Source organism: Euprymna scolopes, chromosome 2 (genome assembly GCF_053919585.1).
Source record: "Euprymna scolopes isolate OS-2025 chromosome 2, ASM5391958v1, whole genome shotgun sequence".
NCBI classification, from domain to species: Eukaryota; Metazoa; Mollusca; class Cephalopoda; order Sepiida; family Sepiolidae; genus Euprymna; species Euprymna scolopes.
Window position 1 is genome coordinate 121,136,693 of NC_136483.1, and position 14,037 is coordinate 121,150,729.

The 14,037-nt window shown below is 34.0% G+C and overlaps 1 protein-coding gene across 3 annotated transcripts in view; it reads left to right on the top strand.

The window, feature by feature from the left end:
• The first annotated feature begins 10,780 nt into the window (after window positions 1-10,780).
• The window catches only part of LOC145295734 (calbindin-32-like), a 250,356-nt gene continuing 247,099 nt past the window's right edge, over window positions 10,781-14,037 (top strand). For all 3 annotated transcript variants that reach the window (XR_013869885.1, XM_080141493.1, XM_080141492.1), the window contains exon 1: window positions 10,781-11,084. Coding sequence is in view for 2 of the 3 variants with exons in the window: in XM_080141493.1 (XP_079997619.1) it covers window positions 10,925-11,084 (160 nt within the window). In the remaining variant the exon portion in view is untranslated. The remainder of the gene's footprint in view (window positions 11,085-14,037) is intronic.

The following is a 14,037-nucleotide window of genomic DNA, read 5'->3' on the forward strand; positions in this document are numbered from 1 at the left end:
GTGCACTACTAAAATTATTTTTAAAGTACGTTATTTCTTATTTAAACAATAATTTTATATGAATTCTTGTTTTACAACGTTTTCTTGTTGTCACGGATAAGATTTTATTTGTTTTGTTCATATAAGTAGAAGTCTGTACAAGTACCTTATTTCTTATTTAAAAATAAATCTCGATGATGTTACACGAGTTTTTGTTGTACGGCTTTTTCTTCCAATCATGGGTAAGGTTTTGTTTGCCTTTTAATATGGATAGAATTCTGTAGAAGTACATTATTTTATTATTTAAGAGTAACATGTCTTGCCTTTGGTAGCAGTAATTTGTTGTACACTATTGTTATTTGTAAGAAAACTACTTTAAAATAAGTTAAAATGCAAAAACTTATTCATGAAAGTAGAAAAGCAATTTACCTTGCCTTCGACACGTAAGTATGTAACGTTTTCCTCTGAAATGCATTGTTTTTTGTGATTATTTTTCCACTGGTTTATTTTCCATAATTTTTGGAATTCATACCAATTTCGACATAACACGTAAGTACGTAATAATGTTTTCACCTGTTTATCTATCACTTTCAAGCTAAATATAATGAATAAACAAAAACAATTTCATAAGTGAGCAGTGAAAAAATAAAGCTCAGGAGGCTCCTAGAGCACTACTGAAAGTTCTAATTAAAATTAAGGAGGCCTCCAAAGCACTACTAAAATCAAGTTTCTAACCGCCACCACCAGAAGAGAAAATAAAAAAAAAAATAGCTGTGAACAAATAGTTCTCCAGAGCACTACTAAAAGCACCAAAAGAAAGTAAGGATATCCTCAGAGCACTACTAAAACTAGTTGCTAATCGCCCCTATCTGTTTTATTAGATGTTAAAATATGTCCTCGTATAACGTAACAAACACTGTTACAAGCAGACACAGAGTTGCTATAATATAGATTTGTTTCACTCTCTATTGGTATATATGTGTCGTCTGAGTTTCTTCTATGTAGCCATATCATTATATATAGTGTCTTAAAAAAATCTTAAAATTTCGAAACATTTTAAATAATTTTCTTTAAATGCAAAATTTTTAAATTCTCTAAAAATAAGTGTTTAGAATGAAATAAGGAACAGACATTGTATCAGTTTCATTGACAAATATTCAGAGCATAATAAGAATAATCTGTTCCATCTAAAATGATCTTAGAACGCAGCGTAAGGTTTCTAACGTAACGAGATGTTTCATCAATCTTTACTGATTATTGACTGACCATCTTGGTTACGCACTTGGTTTTGAATTTGGTCGAGTAATTTGTTTTATCTCCATCAGATGTTCCTTATATGGATGTGTTAATTATGCAGCACGATCAGCTAGCGCCGTTGAAGGTGGAAGGTTGTTATTGGGTGTGACGTTATTTCAGTAGACCACCTTCAACACAGAACAACTTTTTCCTGGTTGCAATACTTTTGACGCTTCACACACTACCATACTTCGCCAGCATGTGGGTACACGGAACATAAAATGTATGCCCAATTGCTCACAAATTCCTTACATTGCATTCAAACGAATGCAGTGTCATTATTGGTAAATATTTCAGTCGGTTTCGTTCACAAAAATGTGTCGTCAGTTGACGAATGTCGTTATATTGAAAAAAGCGACGGATCATATTCAATAAATTTTAAAAAATGGCTATCACCTTCATTGCCAACCGGCCCAAATCTTTCTTCACGCTCAGAGCGCTTTATTTTTCGATGCACTGGTGCTAAATCAATCGATTAATATACTTCGTCGGCTGTGACAATCGATTTAATGAATTCTTTAGCCACCAGACCTAGCAAAGTATATTTACCGTTTTACTCCAATGTGGCTACTCTTTTCACGCCACAAATTAATATTGATTCATATCCCTTTAAATAAATGCCATCTTTTAATTTTTCAAAATACGAGTAAAATCAATAAATTCTTTACACGTACAAGATAAAACTAGAAAAAATATTTCTCATGAATTCCTATCAAAATTACAATGCTTGCTTCTAACAGCAGAAAAAGAAAGCGCAAGTACCGTCTTAGTTTTTCTGCACTCTGTAACGTTAGTCATGGTTTAAGACAGCGTATTTTAGACATCGGTGGCGTCTTTGGAGATTGCCAAGAACCGAGTCCTAGGAGAACAAGGGAGAATGACATCAGTTACTAAGTACTAAGTGTTATTCTCCTTTAGCAAAAGAAAATCAGATTACTAGACGAGAAATAAATAAGCTCACCATGTTGAACAGGATTGCACGTGGGAAAATATGAAGGGATTCTGTTAGATTCATTAACAATCAATATATTTGTAATTAAATTAGCGAATGAAAAAGATGGATAAAAACATGTTATGAATGCGAGACAGCCCACCCCCGTACCAAAGCGGCATTCATCCTAGGCGTTTGTGGTTCAAACGTGAATCTAACATCAGTGCCTCTCATCTGATGTGTTACTTACGCAACACAATCAAATAGAACCCAAAACTAGCACGAAACTTACTTCCCGCCAGGCAATATGACGACGTTTAGTTTTTGCAATTCTCGCAGGGAGGTATCGACATCCTTCTACATACAGCGTCTGGTATCCCGAAATGGTCACTCGATCGGTAATAATCAATAGCTCAATTTTGCTTCCGTGATATTATGAGAACCGGCGTGTCAACGTGATTATGCTGATCAGAGTTTTGTAAATGTAATTTCAAGGAAAACATGATTGAATAACAAAATATTTATATAACTATAATTTTGCAAGAAGATAAAAAGCAATTTTACTAAAGAAATGTTCATTTCGGAAAGTTAATGCAAACACATGTTTTAGTATTGTGACATGAGGGCTAGAGATGTCCATATATTTGTTAGTGTGAACATGCGTGTGTGAGTAATGTATGTATATTAGTAATATGAGTGTATGAGTTACAATCACAGTGTAGTATCTGTTATGCTATACTTAAATTAATTTGTCCTTAGTCAATGGAAAGGAAACCCATAAAGAGTAAGTTTTATTTCTAGAGTGCCCCTTTGGGGGAGTTGGTTTTCCCCCACATTAAAAACGACCTTGTGTCACATTTTGCTCTCGTGAGGAAGTAAATAAGTAGCAACAGTCAGTGTTGCACTGTTGCACTGCGTATATGTTGGCATACTTTATTTTGTTAGTGTGTGTAAATGCGTGGTAATTTGCTTCCGTTATTGCCTATGTGTATGTGCTCGAGATGATGGAGCTTGTATGTTTGAAGTGATTCTTTTTTTTTTTTGTGAATTACAAATATTAGTCATTTGTTCTTGTTTCGTGTAAGGTATTTTTTGTTTGTTTATGATTTACAACTATATTCTTGTTTGTTTGAATTTTTGTTTCTTTTTTGTTTTTCTTTCATGCTCACACACCTATGAAATGTTTGTTCTTTTTAGTTGCCTTCGATTTACGTCGTTTTTTTAAAAATTTGTTTTGCGTTTTCAAACGTCGTATTGTTAGCTATTGATCTCAGTTTGATGATTAGTCGTGATCAAAAGATTATGTTTGCATGTCCAACATCGAAGGGAAAACACTATGTGGTGTGTCTACCGAAGCCGGGAGTACCAATTTGTAGCATGGATCCCCGCTCCTGGTATTGGTTATTTTTACCCGACATTTGTGTTTTAGGGATGTTTTTTTACACAGTGGTCACCACTTATCAAGGCCCGGAAGCTACTCAGGGATAAGGGTTATTGCAAGTACAGTACGTTAGTGTGGAGATATGATGAAGTGTTTACTTAAGGGGGCAGTTCATTAGGAATTTGTTAACGTTGGACTTGAACACATCCAAGTTGTAGTCAGGTGGGAAGCAGGCAGACGGAACAGAGTTCCACAGGCGTGCAGTTCTAATAAAGAAGCTTTGTTAATGGAATCCACGTTTTGATTTAGGCACAGATAAAGAGTGGGAGGAAATTTTTCACAGTGGATTCAGCTAGACGGGTATTTTTCGTGAAAGATTGGCGAGGGGGGACCAGAGATTGGAGTTCAGACGAGCACCTGCCATGGAAATAACGATAAAACAAGGATAGGCTTGCAACGTCTCTTCTGTGGGAGAGAGGTTGCAGGGCAGAGAAAAGGGCATACCCCACTAAGCCACGAAGTCTATTTTGTACTTTGTCAAGACAGGATAGGCTGTTTTTAGCAGCTCCTACCCATATATGGCAGCAGTATTCTATCCTTGGACGTACTTGGCTTTTATATAGATAAAGAATTGCATCAGTAGTGAGATATCTTCTCGAGCGGTAGAAGGATCCCACCATCTTTCCAGCGACCTTGGCAACATACTTGATGTACGTGTTCCATTTCAGATCAGGAGTAAAGGACAAACCCGGAAGCTTGTCAAAACACGGGGCTTCTCCTAGACGAGAGCCATCCATTTCAATTGATGCCAGATTGGGATCAGCGTGTTGATGATGTAAGGATAGGAGTTTGGTTTTAGATGCATTAAAGGTAACCAGCCACGTCTTCCCCCACTGAACCACGCGCTCGAGATCAGAGGAGAGAGAAACAGAGAGAACTTTGTCATTTACAGCCTTTGATGTGCTGCCGTAGATGGTCGTGTCATCAGCATAGAGGTCAACGAATAATTTAAGTATGTGTTTAGAGAGGTCATTGATGTAGATCAGGAAGAGAGTTGGGCCCAGGATTGACCCTTGAGGGACTCTAGCATTAATACTGCAGGCCTCTGATTTTTGTCCATCGACTCTTATGAGCCTATCAGAGAGAAATGATTTAATGATTGAGAAAACATTTCCAGTTATACCGTAGCTGGAAATCTTGTGAAGTAGGCCCTTATGCCATACCTTGTCGAAGGCCTTCGATATGTCAAGAACAATTGCCCTAGAAAGGAAGCCTTTGTCAAGAGATTCACTAATCCTGTGAGATATAACCGTTAGCACATCTGCGATAGATCTTGCAGAACGGAAACCATATTCTGTGTCACTAAGAAGATTGTTTCTGCTGAGGTGGTTTACTATTTCTCTATTTATTGTGGATTCCAGCAACTTACTCATAACACACAGGAGACTTATTGGTCTGTACTGAGAGGGAGATGACTTATCACCTGAATTCTTAAATACAGGGCATACTGATGAGGTTTTCCAGGGAGTCGGAAAGCACTTCTCCTTAAGGCAGCGCTTAAACAGTTTCGTAAGTATGGGAGCAAGTTCTGTTTGAAGCTTTTTTAACACTATAATTTGGATGCCGCCAGGGCCAGTTACTTTACTGGAATCAAGGTTCTTGATTAGCTTGGCGACCTCATGCACAGATATTTGTATGTTACCTAGCGTGTTTTGTGTTATAGAAGGAAATATGGGGAGTTGATGGCCTTCGTCGCATAGGGTAGAATTAGCTCCAAAGTTCTTTGCAAATAGTTTGGCCTTGTCTGATGCTGACGAGATGACCTCTGGTCCATTGATAATGGTTGGGATAGAACGCACACTTCTGTTCAGGATCCTATTTGTTATTTGCCAAAACTGGTGGGAACCAAGCCGCTGCTCAGCTACTTTGGATTTAACAGACTGGGCATATAGCTCTCTTGCATTTTTTATTACTCTTTTACAGTGGTTGCTGGCATTCCTGAAAGCAGCTTTAGTCTCAGTGCATCTATTACGTTGGTAGCTATGGAAATAGTGATTTCTGTGCGCGATAGCAGCAGCACATTCTGGGGAGAACCATTTACCAATTTACCAAGAACCGTACTTACAGTGAATGTGTGGTTATAATTCTTATAAATGTCGAAGAAAGGAAACGAAGGATATCAAACGGGTGTGCATGCATATTAAGATGGAGATAAAAGAACGATTGTGGAATATTACGGTCACCAAATACGTAGCAGCGTAGATCATAACTTGTTAAGACGTTGACTTTTGCTAATCCACATTAACAATCATTATTGTAGCCAAATTAGTGAATGAAAAAAGAAAAATGGATAAAAACATTAATTTTATGAATGGGTCACTAGTAAGAAAGTGATAGCTAAACACAGAAACGAAGTTTTGTAAATGAAACTTCAAGTAAAACATCATTAAATAACAAAATATTTATACACCGTAAGCTGGGGTAACTCTAGCCACCTGGGGTGACTTTGAACGATTAAAAAAATAAGAATAATGATAATGATGCATAAATAATATATGATCTCTGCATTTTTTAAACACAATTTCTAGGTCCTATACGATTTTATAATTTTACAGACACATTGTGATGCAGCAGCGAATACTTACTGCGAAGCTATTTTCAATTCAAAATGGCTACTCGACTGCATGATTTTCTCTGCTGAAATTTATAGCTTCAAACTTCTGTGCGCCCAGAGAATATTTCTCATTTTCTTTTTTAAATATTTGGTTATATTAAGCAGTAAGAAGGATAAACACTATGAATATAAGTGAATTAACACATTTTTGGTGAGATTGGGGGTGGTCAAAGTCACCTCACAATGTATGGACCTGTGTAGAGTGACTTTGGCTACCACAATTTTGCATAAAATGTAAAATTAAATACTTTATTTTGACAAGATATTTAATCTTTTAACCTTTATTTGCCTGTTAAAAATAGCAGTAGTGTTTATACAACGATTATTTCTGTGTTTTAGTCACCAAAATCTGAAGATCATATCAACCAGTACAAGAAGGGAGACGCTACAACTCAACTCCAACTGAAGATTTTAGAAAGCTGTTGCAAGATGGCAAAAGTCAGAGGAAGGTGTGCAAAGACTATGGAATACCGAGGTCATCTCTTCAAAACTTCCAGAAAGTGTAATCTGGTGTCAGATTAGGGTTTCTCTTTTGTTACTATTGACCTTAGAATGACAGTAAAACGGTACCTTGACAAGCAAGGCAAGACTGTTGGAAGTTTCAAGGATAGCCTTCCAGGTAAAGTCTGGTGTTACAGTTTTATGAGGAGACACAAAGACCAAATCAAAATCGTCTTTGTCAGAATAGTTCAAGGAAGAGAACAGAAATCAGTAGAGAAACTATGCTAACTTATTCTGACAATCTAAATATCAGTCTACAAGGAATATATATAACAATAAGGTGTTTGCCACTAAATCTGTATTACTTAGGCTTTTCTCTAACAACAGCGTTTCAATCTCAATGTGTTCGCCACTAACAGCATCGATTTCATTACTGATCTCTATTTTTCAATAATCTTAGCCTTTCAAGGGTTAAAACGTAATTGACAGTTTGTATTATGCTTCTCTTTTATGAATGGCAAGCACCGGTTACACTTGATCTATGTGCGTAAATACTCTTGTTCCAGCATGCACTTGTTTTTCTCACATTCAGGTTCTGCACACCAAAGATAAGCTCTGTTATAACCGCAATAAGGTAAATCAAAATTATACCCACCATTCGATCCAGGTTCTGACCCATCACGTCCGTCACATTACAATAAATAATAAAACATATAAAATGCACGCATGACTTTGCCTCCAGATGTATATAATAATAGATTAACTATTCGATAAACTATATGTTTTTAGACGCTATGACTGAAAAGAAATGTGAGGTGTTATCTATCTTGTCTCAAAGACATGGTTACATATCCTGTCTGAATTGCCGAAAAACAAAAGGTAATCGCGATACTGTCCTACTGTCCCAGTGATCCGGACGAAAAGAGTAATTTCTCGATGTCGATATATCTGGTAATCTTGTGACTGGATCAATCAATGGTTGAATCAACTAATGTGAACTATCTGCCACACAATATAAAAAAAATTTACGTACTAAACAGAGATTGTATTAAATTTAATAATACCTTATCCTCTGTATTGCGTAGAGAAACGGGAACAGAGAAAGATAGATAGATAGATAGATAGATAGATAGATAGATAGATAGATAGATAGATAGATAGATAGATAGAGATAGAGATAGAGAGAGTGAGAAGCAGAGACAGAGAGAGATAGAGAGAGAGAGGAAGAGAGAGAGGGGGAGATAGAGAGAGAGATAGAGAGAGAGAGAGAGAGAGAGAGAGGGGGACAGGGTCAGAGGCATAGAGAGACAGAGACTGAGATGTAGAGAAAAAGACAGGCAGAGACAGCATCTGAGGATTGTGTTCCCAAGAACAAAATAGTTTAGCAAAGCGGCCATGGGCGTATACACACACTTATAACAAAGATACACATGACAGCAATATTTGGATTATTATCCAAATGTACTAAAAGTATGAATAAAGCTGGAACTTATTTTTTGGAAATCTAAAAATCTGGTAACTCTGGACTGGATATCTTTCAATTATTGTATGAATTAGATTAAAAATAAACATTTCGTATTTATTGATTTTACTGGGAATATTGCGTAGAGCCACAAAGAAATTATTAATTAAAAAAATATTATTTGAATATCGAAATGTGAACATTCGGTTATCTATGAATCATTACAGCGCCAACGAGTAAAGAAGTAGTCTTTTTTTTTTTTTTTTTACAATTTTCTTACAATTTTATTCTAGCTGGGGTATGATGCATCCCATCGGCTGCTAGACATCCACTTGTTGTCTTATACATTCACACCGAGAGATATAACACTCCATTTAAATGCAATCGTTTGTATCTCTCTTGCATTTAGTTCACATGGTATATTTGTCAGGTAGTTTTTGAAATTATTTTTCATGATTCCGGTTGCTACTGGAATGATGGAGATATTTCTAAGATTCCAGTTTCTTTTCATATCGTATCTTAGTATTTCGTTATTTTTTCCCTCTTAGCTCTGTTTACCTCAGCATCATTAGAAACACTAACTTCTACTAATGTTGCTTCTTCTTCCTGTCCCATATCACTATATCAGGTTTAATATCTCCGTTTCCGAGGTATGTTAGCTGTAGTAATTGCATAGCTACAGTGGACGATATATAAATTATTTAAAACTATTCTTTCTTTCCTGACTTTCTGCTACATTCGATATTCAACTTTCTACAGATCGTCCAGCGAAGATTTTTACCCACTCCATTGTGTCATATTATATAGTAGTTGTCTCCCAGCAGAATCTTACAATTAGATATCAGATGGCTCACATTCTCTATTTCTGTATGGCAGAATTTACACTTATCATTGCTGAGACCATTCATCTTAAAAGCGTTGGATATTAAATGTTGATATTGGGCAACCATCATAATTCTTTCCTGATCACAGTGGAACAAACCATTTTTTAGCCAGTCCACAAACCCTTCCTTATCTATATATTTCTGAGTCAATTCACCCAGAAAATGCTTGGTATGCTGTTAGTTGACCCATTCTTTCAGTTTAGAGAGGGGAATGGAAGGTCTTGGTGCATTTTTAGTGACTATTTTGGGCTATTTCCATAGCAGGCTTGTTTTATGTTTCTGCCTCATTTGTAAGACATTTTTGTCCAAAATGTTTAGTCAGTTTTATGACGAACGTTATTTTGTTGGCTCTTGTTTCTTGATGTTGATTAGGTTTGGATTCAACGAGTTCGTTAGATATTGACACTAAAATGTCTAATGCGTTAATTTCCTTCTGTGGACAATCAACACTACCAAAACTGTATGTTCTTACAGGCATGGTTAGTTGGTTAATGGTAGTTACCTTGGTTTTGTTTGTAAGCTGTGTTTTGCAAATCTTTCTTACACGGCATACATATTATCTGCCATTTCTCCCCTCATCTTAACATGCTGAATTATATCCTTCTCTTATATGCCAAGGTCTTTGTATTGTTCCTGCTCTTTTAGATCTTTGATGTCAGTATCTTCAGCACGCTACATATTTTTGGTATGGATCTTTTTCCTAGTCCTGATGGAGCATTTGGTCTGAGAAAGAAAACCATTATGAAATAATAAATCGTAGACGCCGCTGTCATTCATTTATAGTTTAAGTCGATGTGACGTTTTATGACGCCTTACAACTTCCAGTTAAACATTCAAACTTACATCTCGCAAAATATAAATAGAATAATTTTCCTCGAGTTTTTCCTACGCCTTCTAATTTTTATAGTCACGTAACATGCAACCACGTCGATCATCGCACTCACAGGACTCACAGGACAAGAGCCGACCTCATTAAGTAATCGATAACATTTAAAGCATTTACACCTCCCACACCCAACTAACCTCAGGTATCGTCTCATCTCACTCTCCTCCTCTCTCATACACAAAGCCACTGGTTGCCGCGACATCCACAATCCATATCGACTTTATTTTTATTTTTTTTTTACATAGACTAAAGGGAAATGTACCACTAAGAGTAAAATAAGATTAACTCGCCTCCACCGCTTATCGCCTTCCGTTATAATCGCTAACAACAACAACAACAACAACAACAACAACAACAACACTTAGCAATTAACAATAAAAAATAACCAATCTATCTTATTTTCCAATTGAGTATGTGTGTGTGTAAGAAAGAAAGAGAGAGAGAGAGAGAGAGAGAGAGAGAGAGAGAGAGAGAGAGAGAGAGAGAGAGAGAGAGAGAGAGAGAGAGAGAACGCAATTTCCAGTCAGGACGTTGATCTCGCTGGGAGTTTCAAAAGAAAAAAAAAGAAAAAGAAGAAACAAATATAAGCATATGGATTAAGAAAGGAAAGAGGGGAAGAAAACAGCTTTGACCCCCCACCAAAAAAAAGAAGGCGCCCAAAAAGAAAAAGAAAAAATAATTGAGATAAAATGGTTATTATTTAAAAACAAAAACAAAACACTAAAAAGCGGCGAAAAAAAGAAACAATTTTAAACGAGTTTTTATGATTAAAATATAAAAAATTAAATAACCTTAATAACAATAATAATAATAATAATAATCAAAATAAACAAACAAAAACAATCCATAAAAAAGTGATCCCATAATTCCAAAGTGATCTCTTCACCCCCTCCCCTCCCCCTCAACCTATACACACAAACAAAACGAGAAGAAAAGCAGACGGTTTCTTCCGACGAGCGAAGAAACACGTTTTAAACGGAAGCATACAAAATGGCCGACAGCGGACAAAGTACGATAGATATCAGCCGTAATAAAAGTATCAACTATTGCGCCAATTATCTGAGACAGTACAGAGACTTGACAACTGGCGATTTCAAAAAAATCAAAGCTTCTCAATTTATGGACGTTTGGAATCATTACGACGAAGATGGTTGGTTAAATATTTTCTTTTCTTTTTATTCATTTGTATAAAAATGTTATTGTTCTTAACCGTGATAATAATATCTGTTACCCTCTGTTTGGAATGATTATGAACTCCCATTATTTAATATTTATCTGGTGTCGATAATAATATTTTTAGCAAATTAAAAAAAAAGTCTAAAATAAATCCTTCCAAATTCATAGATGACATCATGTAAAATAGTCAGTGTTTGTATAAAACAAAAAAAGAAATTAATGAAATTTCCACACTCCTGACCTTCAGGTGGGATCCAATTGTAGTATATGTTTTATCTTTCAAACCATTTTTATTTTGTCCTGATTCCATATACGTCTTTTTGAGGAGTTAAATTTTCCATGTAAAAATCTATCTTATGTCTAACTTTGTTTTCGTGGGGGAAACAAATTAAAACGGGTATTTTTGATACAGTCATTCAGACGGTGTAATTAAAAAAATCTTTACAGCAAATCATTAAACGTTTTAATCAACAGAAAAATAATTTTTATCACTGTTAGTTGTTTAGGAGCAAAATCGAAACCTTTTTCACTCGGAATAATTAACAACCACAAACTAGTAAAATACTGACAACTTGGTGCTCTACGCGCACAGGTAATAATAATAATAAAAAGTAATTCATCCTATTTCTCAATTGAGTGTGTACCTGCATGTGATCTATCACATTCGATCCTATTAGGCAGTCAACTTGCAAAAGAAAACAAGATGTTGCATTCTAAAAATCTCCATTGATTTTAACGTAGAGATCAAACATTCAACTAAAATCATAGAAAAACAAGTTAGAACAATATTTTACAAAATAAAAGAAGATCCTTTTAAAATAAGCACCGAGGCTTATGACCAACATTACATTCGAATTTATGCTGAAAGTCCAGAAAATATGTTAAGAACACGTAAAAAATATAATAAAAATAAAAACTATAAATAAATTATAAAAACCAAAGTAGAATTACATTTTCTATCGACTAGTATACTTTTAACGTGTGGAAACTTTTGTAAGATTTTATATTTTAGAATTTGATTTCGATGAAAGATGGTGGTGAGATGATCTCTCAATTTCGGTGAATTTCATGCTGAAAAGATACTAAACAAATTACTTAATCTACTACTAACGCTTAAGTGTGAGTTGCAAACAAATAAAATCCCACATTAAATTGCCTATGTTTAGCGCCATTGTTGTTCTTCGTGTATCAATAAGACAGCTTTCATCGAACTAAAATTTGGAAATGAAAAGTCTCTCAAGCAATTCTCACATGTTAAAAGCATACGAATCTATAAAGAATTTAATATTACTGTATTTAGTATAAATAATTTTTGTTTTTATTTTTGTTAATTCGTTCTTAAATTTAAACTATTCTGTAGTTTACTCCGAATTGCTGTTTTGTTAACAGACAGATGGCAATTATAGCTAATTCTATTGTAAACATGTTTTTCATTTTGAAGTTAATTTCAGCAAATTAACAACCTAGTAGCCAATAAGAAACGCTTTCACAAATAATTACACGGCAGTACACTTCACATACCTCACCATGGATCAAAGTCACATGGTTTATATAGGTTCAGTACTGCAAAGTAGACTCAACCACTTTCTAAAATAATTTTTAAAAAATTGGTTAAGTTATAATATAGAGGTAGTTTGAATATAATAATATAATTTATTTTGGGAGAAAAGCACAAACACACGTCGTTATTTAGCTTTCTAATTTCTATAATATAATTCAAATACGAAACGCTGTGCAAATACTTTTCTTATTAACCCAATTAATACTTGTTTATGTTTCTTTATTGATATAAAAAAAAACTCGTTAACTGGAGAGACTTTTGTAAACTGAATAAAACTTTTATGATCCTTTCATTTGCTTATCACGTGAATGACAAAACTCTGGAAAATTGAACAGAAGTTAATAATCTGGCACCCTTTCGCACCCTCCTAGATACGCAGCCATATTAAAAACTGAAAATTTTTCAAGCGTTTCACATGTATGATTCGACTTATTGTTTTTTTTTTTCAAAGAATAGTGTCGAACTGCATTTTCGTTTCGGACCTCTCTCTCCCCAGTTAATGTTTTAATGTGAAGAATCCAGTCCCCTCCCCACAAAAAGTAGTACTTTGGACAGAAGTGACCTGAATAGTTCTGTTCGCACGTCCAAAATACAAACCTAATTTCAGTTTCTTGGAATTATATAACAGCCAACACACGATGCAGAACAAAATGGCCAAACAGTTTGTCTTTGCAAAATGTTTCAGTTTTATCTTTAGTTAATAAATTTTTATGTTTATATATTTATATTTTTATGTTTATGTATTTTTTATATTTGTATGTTTATATATTTATATTTGTGTGTTTATATATTTATATTTTTATGTTTATGTATTTTTTATATTTGTATGTTTATATATTTATATTTGTGTGTTTATATATTTATATTTTTATGTTTATGTATTTTTTATATTTGTATGTTTATATATTTATATTTGCATGTTTATATATTTATATTTGTGTGTTTATATTTATTTATATTTGTGTGTTTATATTTATTTATATTTGTGTGTTTATATATTTGTGTGTTTATATATATTTATATTTGTATGTTTATATATTTATAGTTGTATGTTTATATTTTTATATTTATATGTTTATATATTTATATTTGTGTGTTTATATTTATTTATATTTGTGTGTTTATATATTTATATTTGTATGTTTATATATTTCTGTGTTTATATATATTTATATTTGTATGTTTATATATTTATATTTGTATGCTTATATTTTTATATTTATATATTTATATATTTTTATATTTGTATGTTTATATTTTTATATTTGTATGTTTATATATTTATATTTTATGTTCATATTTATTTATATTTGTATGGACTCATAAACTAACGGGTAGATCATTATGAATTTTGGGACTAGCTGCT